This window comes from Oncorhynchus clarkii, chromosome 7 (genome assembly GCF_045791955.1).
Source record: "Oncorhynchus clarkii lewisi isolate Uvic-CL-2024 chromosome 7, UVic_Ocla_1.0, whole genome shotgun sequence".
Taxonomy (NCBI): Eukaryota; Metazoa; Chordata; class Actinopteri; order Salmoniformes; family Salmonidae; genus Oncorhynchus; species Oncorhynchus clarkii.
In genome coordinates this window covers 65,424,515-65,449,597 of record NC_092153.1, presented here as the reverse complement: position 1 = coordinate 65,449,597, position 25,083 = coordinate 65,424,515, and the positions used below count along the sequence as shown (strand labels likewise).

Here is a 25,083-nt window from a genome sequence, read left to right as displayed (position 1 = left end):
TGCCCACCTCCTTGCTTGTTCTGCCCACTATGCATTATCATCATCATTATTATCATTTCTCCTACTGAAAACGACACAGACAAACTATCTTGGGTTAATATCTTTCAGTGGGCTTTCTCTGTAGCTGGGACGTGTTCACCAGGGCACGTAACGGAACATGCTTTAAAGCATTTTGAAATGTAAATCTAAAATTAATGTTTCCTACTGGACAAGGTTAGGTAGTCACTCCCTGTTTCAATCAATTTTCTTCCATTTGATGCCTAATGAACACGACCCTGGTGTCGGTTATAACCTTTGTGTTTACAGATCCATGTCTGGAGTGTACCTTGGAGTGATGGCACTTTTTTAAATGTTTAACGTAGAGGATTTAATGGTGTATCTTTAGATCAGAAAACAGAATATTCCTCCTCATTTGTTGATACGTTAGATGGGATGAATAAAACCAAACATGGTCATCTTTTTACAGGCAATCTCTCGATCATCAGATTCTTCTTTGACTTGGATAAACATGCTGTGAATTCCTATATATTGCAATTCCATATCACACACACATACAGTTGAAGTCGGAGGTTTACATACTGTACACTTTAGCCAAATACATTTAAACTCAGTTGTTCACAATTCCTGACATTTAATCCTAGTAAACATTCTCTGTCTTTGGTCAGTCAGGATCACCACTTTATTTTAAGAATGTGAAATGTCAGAATAATAGTAGAGAGAATGATTTATTTCAGCTTTTATTTCTTTCATCACATTCCCAGTGGGTCAGAAGTTTACATACACTCAATTAGTATTTGGTAGCATTGCCATTAAATTGTTTAACTTGGGTCAAACGTTTCGGGTAGGTTTCCACACACTTCCCACAATAAGTTGGGTGAAATTTGGCCCATTCCTCCTGACAGAGCTGTTGTAACTGAGTCAGGTTTGTAGGTCTCCTAGTTCGCACACACTTTTTCAGTTCTGCCCACAAATGTTCTATAGGATTGAGGTCAGGGCTTTGTAATGGCCACTCCAATACCTTGACTTTGTTGTCCCTAAGCCATTTTGCCACAACTTTGGAAGTATGTTTGAGGTCATTGTCCATTTGGAAGACCCATTTGCGACCAAGCTCTAACTTCCTGACTGATGTCTTGAGATGTTGCTTCAACATATCCATATAATTTTCATCCTTCATGATGCCATCTATTTTGTGAAGTGCACCAGTCCCTCCTGCAGCAAATCACCTCCACAACATGATGCTGCCACCCCCGTGCTTCATGGTTGGGATGGTGTTCTTCGGCTTGCAAGCCTCCCCATTTTTCCTCCAAACATAACGCTGGTCATTATGGCCAAACAGTTCTATTTTTGTTTAATCAGATCAGAGGACATTTCTCCAAAAAGTATGATCTTTGTCCCCATGTGCAGTTGCAAACCGTAGTCTGGCTCTTTTATGTCGGTTTTGGAGCAGGGGCTTCTTCCTTGTTGAGCGGCCTTTCAGGTTATGTCGTTATAGGACTCGTTTTACTGTGGTTTATATAGTTTTGTACCTGTTTCCTACAGCATCTTCACAAGGTCCTTTGCTGTTGTTCTGGGATTGATTTGCACTTTTCGCACCAAAGTACGTTCATCTCTATGAGACAGAACGCATCTCCTTCCTGAGCGGTATGACAGCTGCGTGGTCCCATGGTGTTTATACTTGCACACTGTCGTTTGTACAGATGAACGTGGTACCTTCAGGCATTTGGAAATTGCTCCCAAGGATAAACCAGACTTGTGGAGGGTCTACAATGTATTTTCTGAGGTCTTGGCTGATTTCTTTTGATTTTCCCATGATGTCAAGCAAAGAGACACTGTGTTTGAAGGTAGACCTTGAAATACATCCACAGGTACACCTCCAATTGACTCAAATTATGTCAATTGGCTTCTTAGAAGCTTCTAAAGCCATTACATCATATTCTGGAATTTTCCAATCTGTTTAAAGGCACAGTCAACTTAGTGTATGTAAATTTCTGACCCACTGGAATTGTGATACAGTGAATTATAAGTGAAATAATCTGTCTGTAAACAATTGTTGGTAAAATGAGTGTGTCATTAACGAAGTGGATGTCCTAACCGACTTGCCAAAACTATAGTTTGTTAACAAGAAATTTGTGGAGTGGTTGAAAAACGAGTTTTAATGACTCCAACCTAAGGATATGTAAACTTCTGACTTCAACTATAGATACTGTACGTTACATATAACCTTCACCACTGGCACTGAGGCATGTTTGTGTAGATCTATCTGGCCTCACCCTTGCCTGAGCATACCGGGAATTCTTTCACTGAATTTTTTCCAAATCAGTTACATACAGTACTGTAGGAAGATTCTATGTCACAACGAGCGCTAAAGACAGACATCACATATACCTGGAACATTAAACAAGTAATTTATTGTAGCATCAACATGTGAATAGAGCATGGAATATACTTAAGTTTCAAATCATTCAAGCATGGATGAGTGTTGTTTGTAGTGTACCATGTTGTATAGACCATGGATTACCCCCCCATGTATGGCACCCAGATGCGAGCACTCTTCTTCTTGTCTTCTGATTGAACACAATAATAAATCAATCAAACTCTGTTTGAAAGATGGGTCAGACCCAGACCCAGCATCAGCAGTCAGACAGGAGGCCAGGGAAGTAGCCTACATGGCATACTGCAGAGCACTCCATTCTGGCAACTCTGGTCTCCTGTTCGTCTCACCCCTACAGGAGGTCCGCTCCCGCTCAGCCCAGTCAAAGTCTTCTCTGTCCTGGCACCCCAATGGTGGAACCAGCTTCCCCCTGATGTTAGGACAGCAGAGTCCCTGCCCATCTTCCGAAAAAATAACTTATTTATTGAGGAAAAATGTACTACAACTGTGATATGTGGTTGTTTCAGCTAGCTATCTTAAGATGAATTCACTAACTGTAAGTTAATGTAGCTGAGAGCATCTGCTAAAAAAATGGGTGGAGAGCAGCCTAACCACTTCCTCCCTGTCCCATTCCCATGCTTCTGAACCCTACACCTCCTTCCGTAGCACCACCCGAACACTTGAGAATATTTTTGCCAGGGCTTCGAACAGGGGGTCACAGAAGGTGTGGATGGCCAGGGAGTAGATACGGCTCAGACACTGGGACTCGATCAGACAGCTTTTAATGCATGGCACAACGGCCCAGATGTGGCAGAAGGAGAGGCAAGCGAATAGGAAGCCCCACAGCAGAGCCACTGGGATCCCCAAAATGGCTGATAGGATGCGGTAGCACCAGTATTTGGACACAGTGAAGGTGGTGTAACTGGCTTTCCACACCCCATCCAGACTGTGAGTCCCATCAGGCTCAGCGATCACGTCCTCAAAGTCCACCTGCAGGGGGAGACAGAGAGGCCATTGTACTGTAATTGATAAAAGGGTCCAGCTTCTGACACCAACGGCAATGAGACAGGACACCATTATGTTAGCTTCAGGAATATCTTTACTAAGTTAAAACCTAATATCTATGGGTATTGCAGTACATTATGCTACAGCCATCAGCAGCTGGACCTTCTTTTAGCTCAGTTAAAAACTGCTATATTATATTGCCTGAAACCTTTCACTGTCCCAAGCAAATTCATCTATCATGAGTAAATACTGTATAAGACAAATGGATACATTCCTACAACATGAACAGATAGACGTTCTCTTTCTAACAATCCGCCTGTTTTAAAGTCACAGATCTAATTAAAGGAAAGGAATTTGTAAGCTGCAGTCCATCTGACACCACTACCCGTAACTATAAATACACTTACTGAATATATACAGAGGGCCATAAAAATCCATAAAAAACCTAAAAGTCATAAAAACTATTCAAACCATAAAAGCCTAATGATTCATTAGCAAATCAAAGAATACCAGAGAAAACCATCAAAGACATTATGTAAAAACATGTATTAGAACAAATTCCATGATGGCAGTTTTGGCAGATAAACATTGCGTTCCACTGCCATTCATACCCTTGTGTTTGCCTTCCCAGAAATAGAGCCACTATCTGTAGCTGGGTTGGTAAGAGCTACAGGGATACAGGCTCTTTCAGGGAACATTTGATGGTCACAATAATAACCCAAAGGATAGCACCTCTGGTGCACGTGCGAGCACGCACGCACACACGCACACACACACACACACACACTTAAATGTAATATAGCCTACCTTCACTACATCCTCGTTGACTTGCTTGGGGTCTCTGTTGATCAGGTCAATCTCTTTATGATGTCCGTTTGCCTGAAACCTTTGTTCATAACCATTGTTGATGTCAGCCATGGTTGCAGTCATATGCTAATCAAAGGAGAGGGAGAGAGGTACGAGGCAGAGTAGAGGGGTCCGAGAAGAGCGGTCTCAGTAAGGCTGGTAGTTATCCTGGAGCTGGGCAGTGGTAGCTGTAGTGGTCAAAGAGGCAGTGTGGGGAGTGGGACAGGGAGTGGCTGTACCCAGGCTTCTGGATTTCCCCTCACTGTGATGTCACTCCTGGAATGCCAGCAGCACCCAGCAGGCAGCTGCCCCTAGTTGTCCTGTCAAACTGTAACCACTGTAGCCATAGCATAGCACAAACACACAAACACACAACACATAGCCTACAGTTACACACATACTTTGTTGACTACAACAAATTCTTGTTAATAATCGATAATAAACATCTTGTAAACACACCAAAGAATGAACACACGCACACACACAAACACACATTATTTTGCTATCCTTGTGGGGACCAAACAATTGATTCCCATTCAAAATCCTATTTTCCCTAACCTCAAACCCTAAACCTTAACCCCTAACCTAACACTAATTGTAACCTTAACCCTCAACCTATCCCCTAAGCCTTAAAGATATTTTTTCCTTGTGGGGACTGGCAAAATGTTTCCACTTGTCCTAATTTTCCTTATTTTACTATTCTTGTGAGGACTTCTGGTCCCCACAATGATAGTAAAACCAAAACACCCACACACACGAGTAAGGCCCATTCTCTATCAACACTCATGCCATACCTCACACTGGGACCCTAAGCATTTCTTAAAGGAAAAAGCAGACCTATGTTGCATTACACACATCCCTGATGGTTCACCATAGTAATTACTGTAGCCCAATATAGTGTGAAGATCACAGGAGTCTGCTAAGGGTATAATAATAGCCAGATTCATAGCAAATGGAATGGCATCAAACATATTTGATTAATTTGATTCCATTCCACTTGATCTGGTCCAGCCATTACCACTAGCCTGTTCTCCCCAATTAAGGTGCCACCAACCATATAGCAATGCTCAGATATAGACAAGTGAGGTCCGTACAGAGAATTGCATGACACTTTCCATGATGCAGCTATATATAATGCCTTATGATACACTACCAAGATATGTTCTGGTTAGTCCCTCCATGGAGAGACTTGTCATATATGATTGAGCAGGTGGATCTGCTGATAAGACAGAGAACTGTGCAAAGATCTGAGACTGACATGTAGACCTAAGCATTTTGAGTTTATGATACATTTACTACCACACGTTAAGTTGAGAGTGGACGGTGGGGATAAACAGCATCAAAAGGCTTTCTAGCATTAACCCCATAAAACCTGAGACTCACCTAAAATAAAGCAACTTGGCAGGAGATGTAGCATGCTGATGATGTTGGAATATATCATGCATGGCTCACTTTTTTTCCCTGTCACAAACCTGTATTTCCATAACAACCACAAATGGAATGTACCATGAAGGTCTGCCTGTTTTTTCTTGTCACTCAAACCTGTGTCACTCAAATAGAGTATGTCTGCATTCCTGATAATCTGTCACCGGCATCTTACCTGTGTAAAATTGACATAAGCTCAGAACAACATGTATTATCAATTACTGTGCTGATCAATGGCAGTTCATTACCTCTGAATATGTAGTCCAAAGTTATGTTCGTATTTGTATTTATTTTCGCAATGAAGATGGTGACGCTACAATTACACAGAGTTGTTCCACATTTTCTTACAGTACAGCCTTATTCTAAAATTAATTAAACACTTTTTTTTGTCATAAATCTACCCACAGTACCCTATAATGACAAATAAAAAACAGGTTTTTAGATTTTGTTGGGCAAATTTATACAGAATTTAAAAAATGGTTGTGTGCTTATGGTTCTTATCTGCACCTTTGTCCCAGTCAAAGGTCCTGAGCGCTCTGGAGCAGGTTTTCACCAAGGATCTCTGTACTTTCCTCCGTTCACCTTTCCCTCGATACTGACTACTCTCCCAGTCCCTGCCGCTGAAAAATATCCCCACAGCATGTTGCTGCCACCACCATGCTTCACCATGGGGATGGTGCCAGGTTTCCTCCAGATGTGACACTTGATATTCAGGCCAAAGTGTTCCATTTTGGTTTCATCAGACCAGAGAATCTTGTTTTTCAAGGTCTGACAGGCTCCAAGTAGGCTGTCATGTGCCTTTTACTGAGGAGTGGTAGAGATGGTTGTCTTTCTGGAAGGTTCTCCCATCTCAACAGAGGAACTCTGAAGCTCTGTCAGAGTGACTATCGGGTTCCTGGTCACCTCCCTGACCAAAGGCCCTTCTCCCCCAATTTACCACAGGTGGACTCCAATCAAGTTGTGGAAACATCTCAAGGATGCATCTAAGCTCAATTTCTCAATTTCTATTAGCAAAGGGTCTGAATACTCATGTAAATAAGGTTTTTCAGTTTTTATTTTTAACAGATTTGCAAAAATATCCCAAAACCTGCCTTTGCTTTGTCGTTATGGGATGTTTTGTGTAGATTGTTGAGTTTTTTTAATTTTTATTTAATCCAGTTTAGAGTAAGGCTGTAACGTGACAAAATGTGGAAAAAGTCAAGGGGTCCAAATACTTTCCGAATGCACTGTATGTTGGTAACCAGTCTATAATAGCAATAAAGCATCTCAGGTTTTGTGATATATGGCCAATATACCACAGCTAAGGGCTGTATCCAGTCATGCGTTAGGTATGAACAGCCATTAGCCACACCCCCTTTGGCCTTATTGCTTGAATATAATATAGCGCAACAGTAAATGAAAAAACCTGACATTCTACAGTATGATTTTATGGACAGTAGCATTCACTGACTGCACACAAAATGTTAACATCAGACTGATGTCCATTCACAGACTAATCTCATTGATTTTCCACATCTGATCAATGCAGCAGCCTAATCAGACACCAATTAACCATCACTAGTCACCATGGTGTCCAAGGTTATAGGTTCACTGATGATGACAACAACAATCAGAAGCTGAGGAGCAAATATATACCATTTTAAATACTGTTCCTAGAAATGTTGCATCTAAGAGGCACTATAGTTATTTAGAAACTGCATTGTTCCATTTGTAGGAATGTGAACTTGAGATTGTTGTTTCAAAACTGTAGAGAAACTACAGATGGTGGTTGGAATGTGTAATTGTGTCTGACCTGTGCTTCATGTTATGTCCAACTGTAATTCAAAGTCTCTTCACCAAATAAATAACACAAATCTTTTCCACAATTACTCAGTAATGACTGAGTAAGTTAAATCAGTGGAGAGGAGGGTAGGGTTTTTCTTCCATTAAAAGTTAAGATTGTACAAAGAGTGTCTTTGAGTTAACATTTTGGACTGCTCCAGACTCTGGGTTACTATGGCAACTCGAGAGCTTTCTTTTCAGGAACCGGCTCATCTCTGACTGTGATCAAGTACTGAATGTCATCTTTTCTTCACATCTCAAACATTAATATACCACCTGGTGAATAGAGAGACTGGATTAACTACAGTTAATGAGAACATTGCCATGGTGTGGGATTACATGAAAGTTCAGCTATATAATGGTAGGATGACTTTGGAAATAAGAGTTGCACTCTGTCATCTTATCATGTATGTTTTATTTAGGAACCTAAAATAAAATATTATACAATTCAGCTTATTGATATTGCATTTAAGGGTTATGTAGAGCTCAAAGTAATGGAACAATGCAATAATTGCCAGGTGGGCTTCAGAGGAAGTAGAGACCAGGGCTCATTTGTAGTCTACTAATTACACTCATCATGATGTTGGACCGCCCATATGACCAATACAAAGACTTTAAAAAGAACTTGATGTTAAACTGGGTCATAGTAAAAAGGGTAGTGGGTGTCTCATATAGTCCACTATCAAGGTTCTAAGGGGATTATAGAACTAGATAGAGATAGAGACACAGTATGTATGTATGTTTGTATTTATGTATGCATCTCTATCTCTATTATACTAGAGACATTCATTAGATTCAAGGACTCCAACCCAAGGAAACCTAGTATTGTCCACTATCAGGTTTATAAAGGAGGTACTACACTTACAGATACAAAAATATTTTACAGATAATACAGATAATATGCATCTATCACTTTGATACCAGAAACACGCATTAAATTCAAGGACTCCAACCCTTGATATTCTCCACAAGGCTTCTCTCCCTCTGTGCTGAGAGTCAGACCCTGCCAGACACTGTCATCTATTATCTATTGTAATCTATTATCTGGGTCCAAGCATCTGAGAGCCTTTCATCTTTACTTTATATCTCCCCACTTGTTTACCTCTGGACTGGAGTTAGATACTTACCAGTTTAAATAAGCTTTTATCTGGTTCTCTGTCATAGAGTTGTACATGTTTCACCACCATGGACAGCTCCCCAACTCTCTATACCTTCAACAGGGTAATAGTGATGATCAGTGTGGCTGTACAACTGTAAGCAGTTCAGGTGTTATCCTATGGTTCACTGTATCCATATTATCTTACTACCTTGTTGATTTTTTACTTTGAGAAAATAAGTATGAAAGGAAATAATAGGCACTGAAAGCTTTAGCTTTGTAATTGGTTTATGTTAAATATTTGGTAAGTGTTTTTATGGGAAATGAAAAAGATGATTAGAATTCTGTGTTGCGTAATACAATGTCGGTATCTGCACATTACATTTGAGTAATTTAGCATACGCTCTTGTCCAGTGTGACTTACAATTAGTGCATTTATCTTAAGATAGACATTTAGGTGAGACAAAATACAACATCACAATTGTATCAGATATATTATCCCCTTAACAAAGTATTTATCAGCAAAGTCAGTGCTAATAGGAAAAGACAAGTGGCTTTTTTAAATGTATTTTCTTTAAATCTAAAACACAAATTAGCTTTCATCATGATCATGATTAAGTAAAACATTGTAAAGTTGGACCTGTAGTTGAGCAGGTTGAGAGATTCAAGTTCCCTGGGGTCCACATCACCAACGAACTGTCATGGTCCAAACACACCAAGACAGTCGTGAAGAGGGCACGACAACGTCTATTCAGGAGATTGAAAAAATTTGGCATGGGTCCTCAGATCCTTAAATAGTTCTACAGCTGCACCATCAAGAGCATCCTGACTGGTTGCATCACCGCCTGGTTTGGCAACTGCTCGGCCTCTGACCGCAAGGCACTACAGAGGGTAGTGGGTACGGCCCAGTACATCACTTGAGCCAAGCTTCCTGTCATCCAAGACCTCGGCAAGTGGTACCGGAGTGCTCATTCTAGGTCCAAAAAGCTTCTTTACAGCTTCTACCCCCAAGCCATAAGACTCCTGAACAGCTAACCCCCCCCCCATTTTAACACTGTTACTACTCTCTGTTTATTATCTATGAATAGTCACTTTACCTCTACCTACAGTGCCTTGCGAAAGTATTCGGCCCCCTTGAACTTTGCGACCTTTTGCCACATTTCAGGCTTCAAACATAAAGATATAAAACTGTATTTTTTTGTGAAGAATCAACAACAAGTGGGACACAATCATGAAGTGGAACGACAATTATTGGATAAAACTGAAAAATTGGGCGTGCAAAATTATTCAGCCCCCTTAAGTTAATACTTTGAGGACTGGCCATCCCACATATGCTCTCTCTAATTCTCTCTTTCTTTCTCTCTCTCGGAGGACCTGAGCCCTAGGACCATGCCCCAGGAATACCTGACATGATGACTCCTTGCTGTCCCCAGTCCACCTGACTGTGCTGCTGCTCCAGTTTCAACTATTCTGCCTTATTATTATTCAACCATGCTGGTCATTTATGAACATTTGAACATCTTGACCATGTTTTGTTATAATCTCCACCCGGCACAGCCAGAAGAGGACTGGCCACCCCACATAGCCTGGTTCCTCTCTAGGTTTCTTCCTAGGTTTTGGCCTTTCTAGGGAGTTTTTCCTAGCCACCGTGCTTCTACACCTGCATTGCTTGCTGTTTGGGGTTTTAGGCTGGGTTTCTGTACAGCACTTTGAGATATCAGCTGATGTACGAAGGGCTATATAAATAAATTTGATTTGATTTGATTTGATTTGTAGCGCCACCTTTTGCTGTGATTACAGCTGTAAGTTGCTTGGGGTATGTCTCTATCAGTTTTGCACATCGAGAGACTGAATTTTTTTCCCATTCCTCCTTGCAAAACAGCTCGAGCTCAGTGAGGTTGGATGGAGAGCATTTGTGAACAGCAGTTTTCAGTTCTTTCCACAGATTCTCGATTGGATTCAGGTCTGGATGTTGACTTGGCCATTCTAACACCTGGATATGTTTCTTTTTGAACCATTCCATTGTAGATTTTGCTTTATGTTTTGGATCATTGTCTTGTTGGAAGACAAATCTCCGTCCCAGTCTCAGGTCTTTTGCAGACTCCATCCGGTTTTCTTCCAGAATGGTCCTGTATTTGGCTCCATCCATCTTCCCATCAATTTTAACCATCTTCCCTGTCCCTGCTGAAGAAAAGCAGGCCCAAACCATGATGCTGCCACCACCATGTTTGACAGTGGGGATAGTGTGTTCAGGGGGATGAGCTGTGTTGCTTTTACGCCAAACATAACGTTTTGCATTGTTGCCAAAAAGTTCAATTTTGGTTTCATCTGACCAGAGCACCTTCTTCCACATGTTTGGTGTGTCTCCCAGGTGGCTTGTGGCAAACTTTAAACGACACTTTTTATGGATATCTTTAAGAAATGGCTTTCTTCTAGCCACTCTTCCATAAAGGCCAGATTTGTGCAATATACGACTGATTGTTGTCCTATGCACAGAGTCTCCCACCTCAGCTGTAGATCTCTGCAGTTCATCCAGAGTGATCATGGGCCTCTTGGCTGCATCTCTGATCAGTCTTCTCCTTGTACGAGCTGAAAGTTTAGAGGGATTGCCAGGTCTTGGTAGATTTGCAGTGGTCTGATACTCCTTCCATTTCAATATTATCGCTTGCACAGTGCTCCTTGGGATGTTTAAAGCTTGGGAAATCTTTTTGTATCCAAATCCGGCTTTAAACTTCTTCACAACAGTATCTCGGACCTGCCTGGTGTGTTCCTTGTTCTTCATGATGCTCTCTGCGCTTTTAACGGACCTCTGAGACTATCACAGTGCAGGTGCATTTATACGGAGACTTGATTACACACAGGTGGATTGTATTTATCATCATTAGTCATTTAGGTCAACATTGGATCATTCAGAGATCCTCACTGAACTTCTGGAGAGAGTTTGCTGCACTGAAAGTAAAGGGGCTGAATAATTTTGCACGCCCAATTTTTCAGTTTTTGATTTGTTAAAAAAGTTTGAAATATCCAATAAATGTTGTTCCACTTCATGATTGTGTCCCACTTGTTGTTGATTCTTCACAAAAAAATACAGTTTTATATCTTTATGTTTGAAGCCTGAAATGTGGCAAAAGGTCGCAAAGTTCAAGGGGGCCGAATACTTTCGAAAGGCACTGTACATGTACATATTACTTCAATTACCTCGACTAACCTGTGCCCGTGCACATTGACTCTGTACTGGTACCCCCTGTATATACAGTTGAAGTCGGAAGTTTACGTACACCTTAGCCAAATACATTTAAACTCAGTTTTTCACAATTCCTGACATTTAATCCCAGTAAAAAATACCTGTCGTAGGTCAGTTAGGATCACCACTTTATTTTAAGAATATGAAATGTCAGAACAAAAATAGAGAGAATGATTTATTTCAGTTTTTATTTCTTTCATCACATTCCCAGTGGGTCAGAAGTTTGCATACACTCAATTAGTATTTGGTAGCATTGCCTTTAAATTGTTTAACTTGGGTCAAAAGTTTCAGACAGCATTCCACAAGCTTCCCACAATAAGTTGGGTGAATTTTGACCCATTCCTCCTGACAGAGCTGGTGTAACTGGGTCAGGTTTGTAGCCCTCCTTGCTCGCACATGCTTTTTCAGTTCTGCCCACACATTGAGGTCAGGGCTTTGTGATGGCCAATCCAATACCTTGACTTTGTTGTCCTTAAGCCATTTTGCCATAACTTTTGAAGTATGCTTGGGGTCATTGTCCATTTGGAGACCGATTTGCGACCAAGCTTTAACTTCCTGACTGATGTCCTGAGATGTTGCTTCAATATATCCACATAATTTTAATCCCTCATGATGCCATCTATTTTGTGAAGTGCACCACTCCCTCCTACAGCAGAGCAACCCCACAACATGATGCTGCCACCCCTGTGCTTCATGGTTGGGATCATGTTCTTCGGCTTGCAAGCCTCCCCCTTCTTCCTCCAAACGTAACGATGGTCATTATGGCCAAACAGTTCTATTTTTGTTTCATCAGACCAGATGACATTTCTCCAAAAAGTATGATCTTTGTCCCCATGTGCAGTTGCAAACTGTGTCTGGCTTTTTTATGTCGGTTTTGGAGCAGTGGCTTCTTCCTTGCTGAACAGCCTTTCAGGTTATGTCGATATAGGGCTTGTCTAACTGTGGATATAGATACTTTTGTACCTGTTTCCTCCAGCATCTTCACAAGGTACTTTGCTGTTGTTCTGGTATTGATTTGCACTTTTCGCACCAAAGTATGTTAATCTCTATGAGACAGAACGCATCTCCTTCCTGAGCGGTATGACAGGCTGCGTGGTCCCATGGTGTTTATACTTGGGTACTATTGTTTGTACAGATGAACGTTGTACCTTCAGGCATTTGGAAATTGCTCCCAAGGATAAACCAGACTTGTGGAGGGTCTACATTGTATTTTCTGAGGTCTTGGCTGATTTATTTTGATTTTCCCATGATGTCAAGCAAAGAGGCACTGAGTTTGAAGGTTGGCCTTGAAATACATCCACAGGTACACGTCCAATTGACTCAAATTATGTCAATTAGCCTACCAGAAGCTTCTAAAGCCATGACGTCATTTTACGGAATTTTAAAGGCACAGTCAACTTAGTGTATGTAAACTTCTGACCCACTGGAATTGTGATACAGTGAATTATAAGTAAAATAATCTGTCTGCAAACAATTTTTGGAAAAATGACTTGTGTCATGCACAAAGTAGATGTCCTAACCGAATTGCCAAAACTATAGTTTGTTAACAAGAAATGTGTGGAGTGGTTGAAAAACAAGTTTTTAATGACTCCATCCTAGGTGTATGTAAACTTCCGACTTCAACTGTAGCCTTACTGTTATTTTATTGCTGCTCTTGAAGTATTTAAAAAAATATATATATTTATTGTTTACTTAATTTTCTTTTAGTAAATACTTTCTTAACAATTATTTTTTCTTAAAACTGCATTGTTGGTTAAGGGCTTTCACTTTAAGGGCTACACCTGTTGTATTCGGCTCATTACAAATAACATTTGATTTGACTTTGATTTGATTACCCAGTGGAAAGTATGTCTGAAGAATCTTGTCATAGACACGCACTGTGTATGTGGTGCATGGTAAACTATCTGTCTCTGTTTCTCTGGGGAATCTATCGGTGGAGATCTGCTAAGTGAATCCTCATAGTTCTGTTTATCTGTTCTCTCCCGGAGTGTCTGGTACTGTAGGTAGGTCTGTCCTCAAAGAGAGGAGCAGAGCCACACAGTTATACTAGAGAGGAGCTCTGCACTACAGTACATCCTTTTCCTTACCCTACTCCCTAATGCCCACCCCAACCCCAGATAGTTCCCTTTGCTCTCTCCTCTCCTCCCTTCAGATATCTTGTCCCCCCCCCTTTCAGGCAACCTCCACACTCTGTACTCTGTTCTCTCTGTCTCTCTCTCTCTCTCTCTCTCTCTCTCTCTCTCTGTCTCGCTCTCTGTCTCTTTCATTCTCTCTGTCTCGCTCTCTCTACCTCTCTCTCTGCTCTCAGTCCTTGAACCATCTACATTAGTGACAGTGCATTAGTATGAGCTCTCTCTCTCTCTCTGTCTCTGCTCTTTGTCTCTCTCTTTGTCTCTCTCTCTCCCTCTCTCTGCTCTCTGTCTTTGAATCATCTATATTAGTGACAGTGCATTAGTATGATGAGAAAGCTGCTAACACCCTTTTGTGGAGTAGAACTTGTTCGCTGTGCTTTTTAAATGTGTATGGTCATATTTGCTCCGGTAAGTAGTTGTTTCTTTCATATTTGGACTCTAGGTAAGTACATTCCTCGTTAAACCAGCATTATAATGATTTAGTTATGAAACAGGGGTGTGTTCTATAGGCTAATGTATGTGATTCATGTGTTTTTAAAATACTTTATTTTTCTATTTGGTTTGTAAGGAATATTATTTATGTTTGATGGGTGAATTTTATTAACTGTTTTTCCCAGGGCAGTCCTTTGGGATGTGTGTGTGTGTGTGTGTGTGTGTGTGTGTGTGTGTGTGTGTGTGTGCGTGTGTGTGTGTGTGTGTGTGTGTGTGTGTGTGTGTGTGTGTGTGTGTGTGTGTGTGTGTTTGTGCGTGCATGTATGCATGCATGCGTATGCCTGTGTGTTTGTGTGTGTGGCATGTACAGTATTCCAACAGGTTCAGTCACTCTCTGAGGCTCTGCCCACTCTCTAACCCACAGTAGGTGGCTCACTGTTTGCAGTCAGCCCATTTCTAAATTATTCAGTTGTTTCCATAATGCTGTTCTCAAGAAAATCAATCCCAAACCTTGATCATCAGTCTGCTTAATAGATATGGTGCCGAGATTAGCTTTCCTCTACCACCTCTCTCTCTCTCTCTCTCTCTCTTTCTCCCTCTCTTTCTCTCTCTCTTTCTCTCTTTCTCTCTCTTTCTTTCTCGCTCTCTCTGTCTTTCGCTCTCTCTTTCTTCCTCACTCTTCTCGCTCACACTCCCCTTTCTCTCTTCTCTCGCTGTGTCTCTTTCTCCCCCTCTCTCTCTCTTTCTGTTTGTCTTTTAACACTGAAACCAAAAAGCCTTTGTATTTAGACAATACTTTGTTAACAGCTGTGTTTTTGTCTAGAATTTAATGGCATAATAATGATTATAGAAGTTATAATGTGTCATTAATGATTGTAACCATTTAGAATGCATCCTTTTACCATTTGAATATGAATGAGTGAATTAACAGGATGTTTGCAGACAACAGACGTATTCATCATTTCTTTTGTAAATACATCTAATCAATGACTTTTAATTATAATTATAGCCACACACACTCAATTAGATGTGGTCTTAAACACTCTGGATCTGATCAGGTTACACAACAACTGTCTGGCTGTATGTATACCTTTTTGAAACAATCTGAGAGAAACAATCTCTCTCTCTCTCTCTCTCTCTCTCTCTCTCTCTCGCTCTCTCTGTCCCGGTCCCTGTCTCTGTCTCTATCTACATATACAGTATTTCAGGATGTTGTGTATCCCCATAATTAGAATTCATGTAAACATTATAGTTTTGAAAACATAGCTTGTTCCAAAAAAGTAATGTCTTGGAACAATTTACCCTGGGTATGGGGTAAGTTGAGCGGCGGGACAGGGTAAGTTAAGCCGCCTACACATTTCTGTACTGAATTAAATATTACCACTACCTTTTTAAACCATGTCTATTTCCCAAACATAATTCAACACAATCACTTTTTTGTCTTTTAATCATTTTAAGTAGGATTAAAAGCACATTCATAATAGCCCATTCTGATTTGCTTCTAACAGTACCAAAAATTAGAACAGGTCATGGCAGAAATAGTTTTAGTTACTTAGCACCGTGGTCCTGGAATTCTCTCCTGAACATTTTAAAATGTGATGATCTAGTTTCATGGTGGAGTTAAAACATTTGATCGATGTATATATCATAGAAAAGTTAAATTGTTTTTAGGCCAGCTGTTTTTAGTCAAGATGTTTGTGTTTTTAATGTAATATGTTTGTTGTTGTAACGCTCGTCTGTGGTGGAAGAAGGTGAGGACCAATGCGCAGCATGTTAAGTGTCCATATTGATAATGTATTATCATGAACACAAAAATAAAATAACGAGAACGAACTAAACGAAACAGTCCTGTACGGTGAATACACAAAAAAGATAACCATCACCCACAAATCAAGGCTGAAAACAGGCTGCCTAAGTATGGTTCTCAATCAGGGACAACGATTGACAGCTGCCTCTGATTGAGAGCCATACCAGGCCAAACACAGAAATACCAACTCATAGAAAAACAAACATAGACAACCCACCCAACTCACGCCCTGACCATACTAAAATAAAGACATTTCAAAAGAACTAATGTCAGAACGTGATAGTACTCCCCCCTAAAGGTGCGGACTCCGGCCGCAAAACTCAAACCTATAGGGGAGGGTCTGGGTCGGTGTCTGTCCGCGTTGGCGGCTCTGGTGCGGGAAGTGGACCCCACTCCACCATAGTCTTTGCCCGCCTCTTTACCCGCCTCCGTGGCCTCTTTAGAGCGGCGACCCTCGCCGCCGACCTCGGACTGGGGACCCTAACAATGGGTCCCGAATGGATGGGAGATTCCGGCAGCACGGGACAGGCGGGAGACTCCGGCAGCTCCGGAGTGAAGGGCGATTCCGGCAGCTGACAGACCGGCGGCTCCGGCAGCTCCTGACTGAGGGGCGGCTCCGGCAGCTCCTGACTGGCGGGCGGCTCTGGCAGCTCAGGACAGATGGGCGACTTTGGCAGCTCAGGACAGGCGGGCGACTCTGGCAGCTCAGGACAGACGGGCGACTCCGGCAGCTCAGGACAGACGGGCGACTCTGGCAGCTCAGGACAGACGGGCGACTCTGGCAGCTCAGGACAGATGGGTGACTCTGGCAGCTCAGGACAGACGGGAGACTCTGGCAGCTCAGGACAGACGGGAGACTCTGGCAGCTCAGGACAGATGGGTGACTCTGGCAGCTCAGGACAGACGGGAGACTCTGGCAGCTCAGGACAGATGGGAGCACCTGTAGGGAGGAGACCGAGACAGCCTGGTGCGTGGGGCTGCCACCGGAGGGCTGGTGTGTGCCACCGGATAGACCGGACCGTGGAGGCGCACTGGAGGTCTCGAGCACCGAGCCTGCACAACTCTACCTGGCTGGATACTCCCTGTAGCCAGGCCAGTGCGGCAAGGTGGAATAGACCGCACTGGGCTGTGGTGGCAAACCGGGGACACCATGCGTAGGGGTGGTGCCATGTACCCCAGGCCCGAGGAGACACACTGGAGACCAGATGCGCTGAGCCGGCTTCATGGCACCTGGTTCGATGCCAACTCTAGCCCGTCCGATACGAGGATCTGCTATGTAACGCACCGGGCTATGACTGCGCACCAGGGACACCATGCGCCTCACGGCATAACACGGTGCCTGCCCGGTCCACCTCTCTCCACGGTAAGCACGGGGAGTTGGCTCAGGTCTCCTACCTGACTTAGCCACACTCCCCGTGTGCCCCCCCCAAAGACATTTTTTGGGGCTGCCTCTCGTCCCGGTTGCGCTGCCGTGCTAGCTCCTTATAATGCCGCCTCTCGGCTTTCGCTGCCTCCAACTCTGCCTTGGGGCGGCGATATTCCCCAGCCGGTGCCCAGGGTCCCTTGTCGTCTAATATCTCCTCCCAAGTCCAGTTCTCCAGGTATTGCTGCCTCTCGTCACCACACTGCTCGGTCCTTTCTTGGTGGGTGATTCTGTAACGCTCGTCTGTGGTGGAAGAAGGTGAGGACCAATGCGCAGCGTGGTAAGTGTCCATGTTGATAATTTATTATCATGAACATAAAAACAAAATAACGAGAACGAACTAAACAAAACAGTCCTGTACGGTGAATACACTAAACAGAAAACAAACACCCACAAATCAAGGTTGAAAACAGGCTGCCTAAGTATGGTTCTCAATCAGGGACAACGATTGACAGCTGCCTCTGATTGAGAGCCATACCAGGCCAAACACAGAAATACCAACTCAAAGAAAAACAAACATAGACAAACCCACCCAACTCACGACCTGATCATACTAAAACAAAGACATAACAAAAGAACTAAGGTCAGAACGTGACAGTTGTACTGTATGTGTGTTTATAGTTTTGTTTAATGTTGTGTTAGTGTATGTAAGTTGTTCTGTCTGAAATGTTGTTCCCTCTGCTGCTATAGGACCAGGTCTCTCTTGGAAAAGAGATATTATCTCAATGAGAAAAAACCTGTATAAATAAAGGTAAAATGAATAAAATAAAAAAATACATATAAAAGTATATTTTAACACAGGGTTAAAATTAGAACTTCTTAGGGTTAGGCGTCCCGTTAACGGGACAGTTGTAAATCATGCAGCGCCTTGTGTCACCATCGCAGATTTTAGAGAAACAACAAATGTCGGATACACATAAGTGTCTTATCTATATGCTTTGCATTACGCCTGGGAATAAAACAATTCAATTTGCTCAACTGACCCCAAGGCAAACATTTTCACTATATTAGCCCACACAGCTACAAGGCTGCACTTTCATGCTAGGTGTAGGACCTCCTATTGAAGCTTATAGAGACCCCAACTGATGTAGAACAGTCTTAAAATTATTGAATTTGAGGTACAACTATCATGAAACATCTAATACAGTACATTTATTTATTTTGTTGAAAATCAGTTTTTTGGACCTAATTGCCTACCACTTTTTCCATGTAGTTTCCACTCACATGACCTCTTCCTAAATATTTGGTCAAACGATTCATTTTCTGTATGGTTTCCTTGAAACAAGGCTGGCTCAACTTACTCTTTTGGCTCAATTTACCACACTCTCCACTACTGGCAAGAGCAGTTTGTTTTTGATTTTAGGATCCATCAACAGTCCCATGTTCATTCCACCATATATCCACACCATATATCCACACCAAATATCATATATTATACACATGACAACTTTCCCAAAGGCAGCATCTGTCAGGGTGTTGATATAGACGCTGCATTGGGGCTCATTAGGTCCAGCTGTTGCTCTAGCAGTTTTGTAAAGGACCAGACACGAAAGGAGGGACCAGGAGCAACTATTAACTGCATTCCAAAGGCACCCTATTCCCTGTGTAGTGCACTACTTTTTACTTTTGGTGAAAATTAGCTAGCCAACTATATAGGGAATAGGGTATCATTTGGAACACAGTCGATGTCTAGCATGCTCAATGAGTAGGAGTTTAATAATATATTTATTTTCCAGATCTTTGCCGTCTGTGCATTTGCAACATGTGGAGGGTACTCTGGTCACCTGCGGGTTAGAGTGGAATGTCTGGACAAGAGCCAGAGCAACCTTAGCATCACAGTAAACTTTGCCTATCCCTTCAGGTAATACATGCTGTTATTTGCAACAATTTGCAAACTGGAGCAAAAGGATCATGTCATTGTCACATGTCACATGCATGGGTATATCACGTTGAGAGACAAGTAACATTATCCAGATAAACACTCCACAACACTTCACTAAGTAACTCTGTATTGTAATCTACTGTGCATGTGGGGATATAGCCTTGGTGAGACAATGACAGTGTTGTCCATCTGTAGATGTGTTTTGACAGATAGGGTGGAGGTGTGGAGACAGAGTTTGATTTTCCGTCTATAAAAGAAAAATTATGATTGAAAGATGATGGAATATGGAGCTGTAGCTGTCAGACAGACAATTGTGTCTGATCCCCAGAAATCATTCATTTGTTTCCACAATCAGTATCTCACATGTATCTACTTGCTTCTTTGAAGACCTTAAACCTTTCAGCTCAGGTTTAGAGTAATGTGAAAAGACTCTTGATGATCAGGGGAGAGATTCATAATTGAGACTCCTGAGTATCATACAGTGATTCTAAGGAATACATATACCTCTACCTCTCTCTCTCTCGTCTCTCGTCTCTTGTCTCTCTGTCTCTCGTCTCTCCTCTCTGTCTCTCTGAAGATCGCAGGTTCATTCAGATCAGTGGGGGGGTCTTATTTCACTCAGTTTAACAATCGCTACCTTTAAAGCCTGTCAGATTCCATTCGTGATGGAAGGGTTCCTTACCAAGACAGACTTTTGTTCTTTAAAATATATATATTTTTTTAATGAAGCAAGAAGCAGCAGGGTCTATCTCTACTTTCTGTAAATTATTGTGTGTTCAAACACTCTGCTCATACCTTACTTTTACCTGGACATACCCTAACATTATGCAGGACTTTGTTATTTTATAGGTCAGATGGCATAACTGCAGGTCTCTCTTGTAAACACAATTTGATCTCAATGACTAACCTGTATAATTAAAGGTCAAATAAAATAAATGGAAACTAATATAACAGGTGATTAGTATTCTAACACATTGAGCGTTGATGAGAGACATTTTACTGACAACATAGCTACAGCAAGACATCTGTCTTCATGTAGCTGTTTTTACTATGATAATGACTTGCATGATGATGGTCATGACATTCTCCACCTCATTCTCACCCACCTGTGATCAGAGCCTCACTCTTTTCAATAAAAGGCTCTAACTGTGACCATGTCCTTGTTCCTGTCATCTGATAGGTTACAGCAGGTCCATTTCCAGCCCACGCTGTGTGAGAGGAACAGACAGGAGAGCATCTTCCTGGTCGGAGACTATTCCTCCTCAGCTCAGTTTTTTGTGACCGTGGCTGTCTTTGCCTTCTTCTATTCCCTGATGGCCACCGTAGTGTACATCTACTACCAGAACAAGTATCGCGAGGGTAACAGAGGACCGTTGGTGGTGAGTTGATTTGTATAATGTATGTATCTATTAATTGAGATAAATTTAATTAAATAATTTACAAGGCAGCGGTAGCTTAACATATAGAGAAATGTGTTTCACAAGATTATTACCTGAAAGGTGTGGTATATTGTGGCATTTTATCAATTGCAGTTAGCTTTACGTTGTTGTTAATCCTGCTAATGACATACCCAAATCTAACTGCCTGTAGCTCAGGACCTGAAGCAAGGATATGCATATTCTTGATACTTGTCACGACTCCGACCGAAGGTGGCTCCCCTTCCCGTTCGGGTGGCGCTCGGCGGTCGTCGTCGCCGGCCTACTAGCTGCCACTGATTATTTCCTCCCCCTCCTTATGTGTTTATTGAGTGCACCTGTTTTGAGTTGGGTATAATTAGGGAGGCTTTATTAGTCAGCCGGCCCGCCTGGTTCTTTGTGCGGGATTAATTATTGTGACCTTCTGCTTTGTGTAAACTTGTGTGCACGTCTGTGGGTTACGTGTTTTCCCATTTCGTGGGTTTTGCTGGACAGTTTAAGTCCCAATGTTTGGGGCGTTTGTGTTGTTATACGCCCTGTGTTTTCGTGGGTTTGGCTTATGCTCGCCGTTTTTTGTGCATTAAAGTAGCACTCCCCTGAACTCTCTGCTTCCTGCGCCTGACTTCTCACCCACTACACTCAGAACGTTACAATACTGTCACGTGTGCTCCCTCGCTGGCCTCTTGATCACCAGGCTGCTCGTTATGGTGCACACCTGTCACCAGCGTTATGCACATCTGTGCATAATGGCACTCACCTGGACTCCATCACCTCCTTGATTACCTGCCCTTTATATGTCACTCCCTTTGGTTTCTTCCCCGGTCATCATTGTTTATGTATCATGTTGGTGCGCTCTTCATGTTTCTTGTCTTGTTTGTTTATTTATAAAATGTATTCAGTCCCTGAACTTGCTTCCCGACTCTCAGCGTACATCGTTACAGAATGACGACTCAACAAAGGGAAGCATCAGGGAGTGTTTTTTTTGTGTGTGTTGGAGGTGATGTCGGGTCCGGGTGTTGGAGCCGGAGCTACCTTGGAGGCCTCAGCGGGTTTGTAGGCTCCAATGCCTCAGCTGGGTGAACAGGTTCCCATGTCTCGACCGAGGCAACCAGGGAGGTTTCAGCCGGCTCTTTAGGCTCGCACTCCTCAGCCGGTTTGTCAGGTTTCTGCGCCTCAGCAGCGGTGACCAGTCCGCCCCTGATTCCCGGGATTGTCATCTTGGTTGGCCTGCGACTGGAGCCGCGCATTGGGGAGGGGGTACTGTCCCGTGTGCTCCCTCTCCAGCCTCTAGGTCACCAGGCTGCTCGTTATGGCGCACGCCTGTCACCAGCGTTATGCGCATCTGTGCATAATGACACTCACCTGGACTCCATCATCTCCTTGATTAGCTGCCCTTTATATGTCACTCCCTTTGGTTTCTTCCCCGGTCGTCATTGTTTATGTTTCTGTATTATGTTGGTGCGCTGTTCGTGTTTCTTGTTGTGTTCATTTATTTTATTTATTTATTCATTCCCTTATTCCCTTAACTTGCTTCCCGACGATCAGCGTACATTGTTACATATACCATTTGAAAGGGAACACTTTGAAGTTTTTGGAAATGTATTTTATTTATTTTAATTGTATTTCACCTTTATTTAACCAGGTAGGCTAGTTGAGAACAAGTTCTCATTTGCAACTGCGACCTGGCCAAGATAAAGCGTAGCAATTCGACACATACAACAACACAGAGTTACACATGGAATAAACAAAACATACAGTCAATAATACAGTAATGTGAAATGTGAAATGAATGTAGGAGAATATAACACATTAGATCTGGTAAAAGATAATACAAAGAAAAACCATGCATTTTTTGTACCATCGTCTTTAAAATGCAAGAGAAAGGCGATAATGTATTATTCCAGCCCAGGCACAATTTAGATTTTGGTCACTAGATGGAAGCAGTGTATGTACAACGTTTTAGACTGATCCAATGAGCCATTGCATTTCTGTTCAACGTTTTGTATGAAAACTGCCCAAATGTGCCTAATTGGTTTATTAAAAGCTTTTCAAGTTCATAACTGTGCAATCTCATCAAACAATAGCATGGTATTCTTTCACTGTAATAGCTACTATAATTTGAACAGTGCAGTTAAATTAACAATCATTTAATATTTCTGACAATACCAGATATGTCTATGTTTTGGTAAATTTTCTTGTTACTTACAACCTCACGCTAAATACATTAGCCAACATTAGCAACCAACCCTAGGGGGACCCACCAATCCTGTAGAGGTTAAACCTAATTTATAACGTCACCCTATCATGTTTTTCATACCTCAACTCTCACGGTCGAATTGAATCTGATAATAACCTTCTCCATTTCTCCCTGCTAAACAGGACTTTGTAGTGACCGTGCTGTTCGCCTTCATGTGGTTGGTGAGTTCCTGTGCTTGGGCCAAATCTCTGTCTGATATAAAGTCAGCCACTGATCCCACCCAGGTCCTCCTGCTCATCTCTGCCTGCAGATACCCGGCCAACCGGTGTTCAGCTTCCCACCACCCAGTCTGGTCTGAGCTCAACACGTCTGTGGTGAGTCATTGGTGACATCCATATTGGCACCCTATTTTCCATAAAGTGCACTACCTTTGACCAGACCACTATGGGCCCTAGTCAAAAGTAGTGCACTATATAGGGAATATGGTGCAATTTGGGACATAACCCTTAAGCATGAAACACCAATGCTGATCAATGTCAGCTCCATTGTCTTCAGACAGGTGGTGTTAACTCCTACGCAATGCTCGTCCTTCAAACGATTGTTGACGATGATGTTTGAAATTATGTGCACAGCAACAAAAATTCTTAGCAACCATTTGTTTTATGTCAATAACATTATCTGATTCTGAATCTGACAGTTTGATGTTTAGACCCAAACTCTAAATGCATTTTTCATCATGAATCTTGTTCTAGAGGCAGCTCTCTAGAGTGGTCACTAGCTGGCACAGCCATAAAGTCATCAAATCTGAATTTAAACCTAACCCTAACCTTAAAAATCACTACTAACCCTAACGCCCAACCCTAACCTTAAATTAAGACCAAAAAGCTCATTTTTGTTTTCATACATTTTTACAATATACACAATTTTGACTTTGCAGCTGGCCTATCTAAGGCGAAATCTGTCTCAGTTTTGACTCCAGGACAAGAAACGTCAACATGCACTCTAAATATCCTCGTTCTGTACTTTTATACAGGTTTTTGGTTTTGTAAACTTTATCCTCTGGACCGGCAACATCTGGTTTGTCTTCAAAGAGACAGGCTGGTACAAGACTGGCCAGAGGTACCCAATGAGAAGCGCCTCTGGGAGACGGGCCAATGGGATGAGCCAACGGCTCTACAGCCAAAGCAGTTTCGACCAATCAGGGGACAGCTTCTATCAACATCCATGCAGGCAGGCTAGTTTTGATCAATTACGGGAGAGCTTTGGCCAGCAGCACTACAGCCAAGGTAGCTTCAACCAATCAATAGGGAGCTTCCGCTTGCCACAGACCCGTCTAGGACAGCCAATCATCATTAGTCAGGGAGATGTCACCTCTAAAGGGCTTAATCCTATCATATTTGTCAATGATATTTAGATCACATTTCATATATATATTCCCCTCATCTACTTACCCTTTCAAACTTAACTAGATCTGAAAATACTTTTGTATATTGATACCTGAGCATAAGCAGGTTTGGGTATGTTACTGTCTAAGTGAAATCCGTTGCAGTTACTAGTTATCTGTCATAAAATTGTAATCAGTAACATTACTTTTGGATTGCCCAAATTCAGTAACGTTATCTGATTACCTTCAGTTACTTTTGGATTACTCTGCCATTAAGAGGCATTTGAAGAAAACAAAAAGGATCCATCAAACGCATTTGGTGTGTCATCATAGGGGTCTCTGACTTGTGGTCAGACTCGCTCAGGTGGAACAAACTTAATTGAATGTCATTGAGAAACAGAAAGGTGTCATAATGTATTTTCTTCTCAAACATCCTTTCTGAATTTAAAAGTAGCCTAAAGCAAAAAGTAATCATCTATTTTTTCAAAAGTATCTCGAACCTGATTACAATATTTTTGCTGGTAACATAACTGATTGCAGTTACAGTTTTTTGTGATCAGATTACATGTAGCTGATTACATTTGACCATGAGGTATAGGTCAC

General features: G+C 42.1%; 2 protein-coding genes across 2 annotated transcripts; one reads left to right on the top strand and one right to left on the bottom strand.

The window, feature by feature from the left end:
* Window positions 1-341: 341 nt before the first annotated feature.
* LOC139413696 (caveolin-3-like) lies at window positions 342-5,868 on the bottom strand. The gene is made up of 3 exons (XM_071161368.1): window positions 4,184-5,868; window positions 693-3,361; window positions 342-640 (listed from the first exon to the last, which is right to left on the bottom strand). Exons 1-2 carry the CDS (start codon window positions 4,304-4,306, stop codon window positions 3,020-3,022), a joined length of 465 nt encoding a protein of 154 aa, XP_071017469.1. The 5' UTR covers window positions 4,307-5,868; the 3' UTR covers window positions 342-640; window positions 693-3,019.
* An 8,456-nt stretch (window positions 5,869-14,324) lies between these two features.
* On the top strand, window positions 14,325-24,510 carry LOC139414401 (synaptoporin-like). Its single transcript, XM_071162314.1, has 5 exons — window positions 14,325-14,348; window positions 19,339-19,463; window positions 20,665-20,863; window positions 23,279-23,470; window positions 24,130-24,510. Exons 1-5 carry the CDS (start codon window positions 14,325-14,327, stop codon window positions 24,508-24,510), a joined length of 921 nt encoding a protein of 306 aa, XP_071018415.1.
* The last annotated feature ends 573 nt before the right edge of the window (window positions 24,511-25,083 follow it).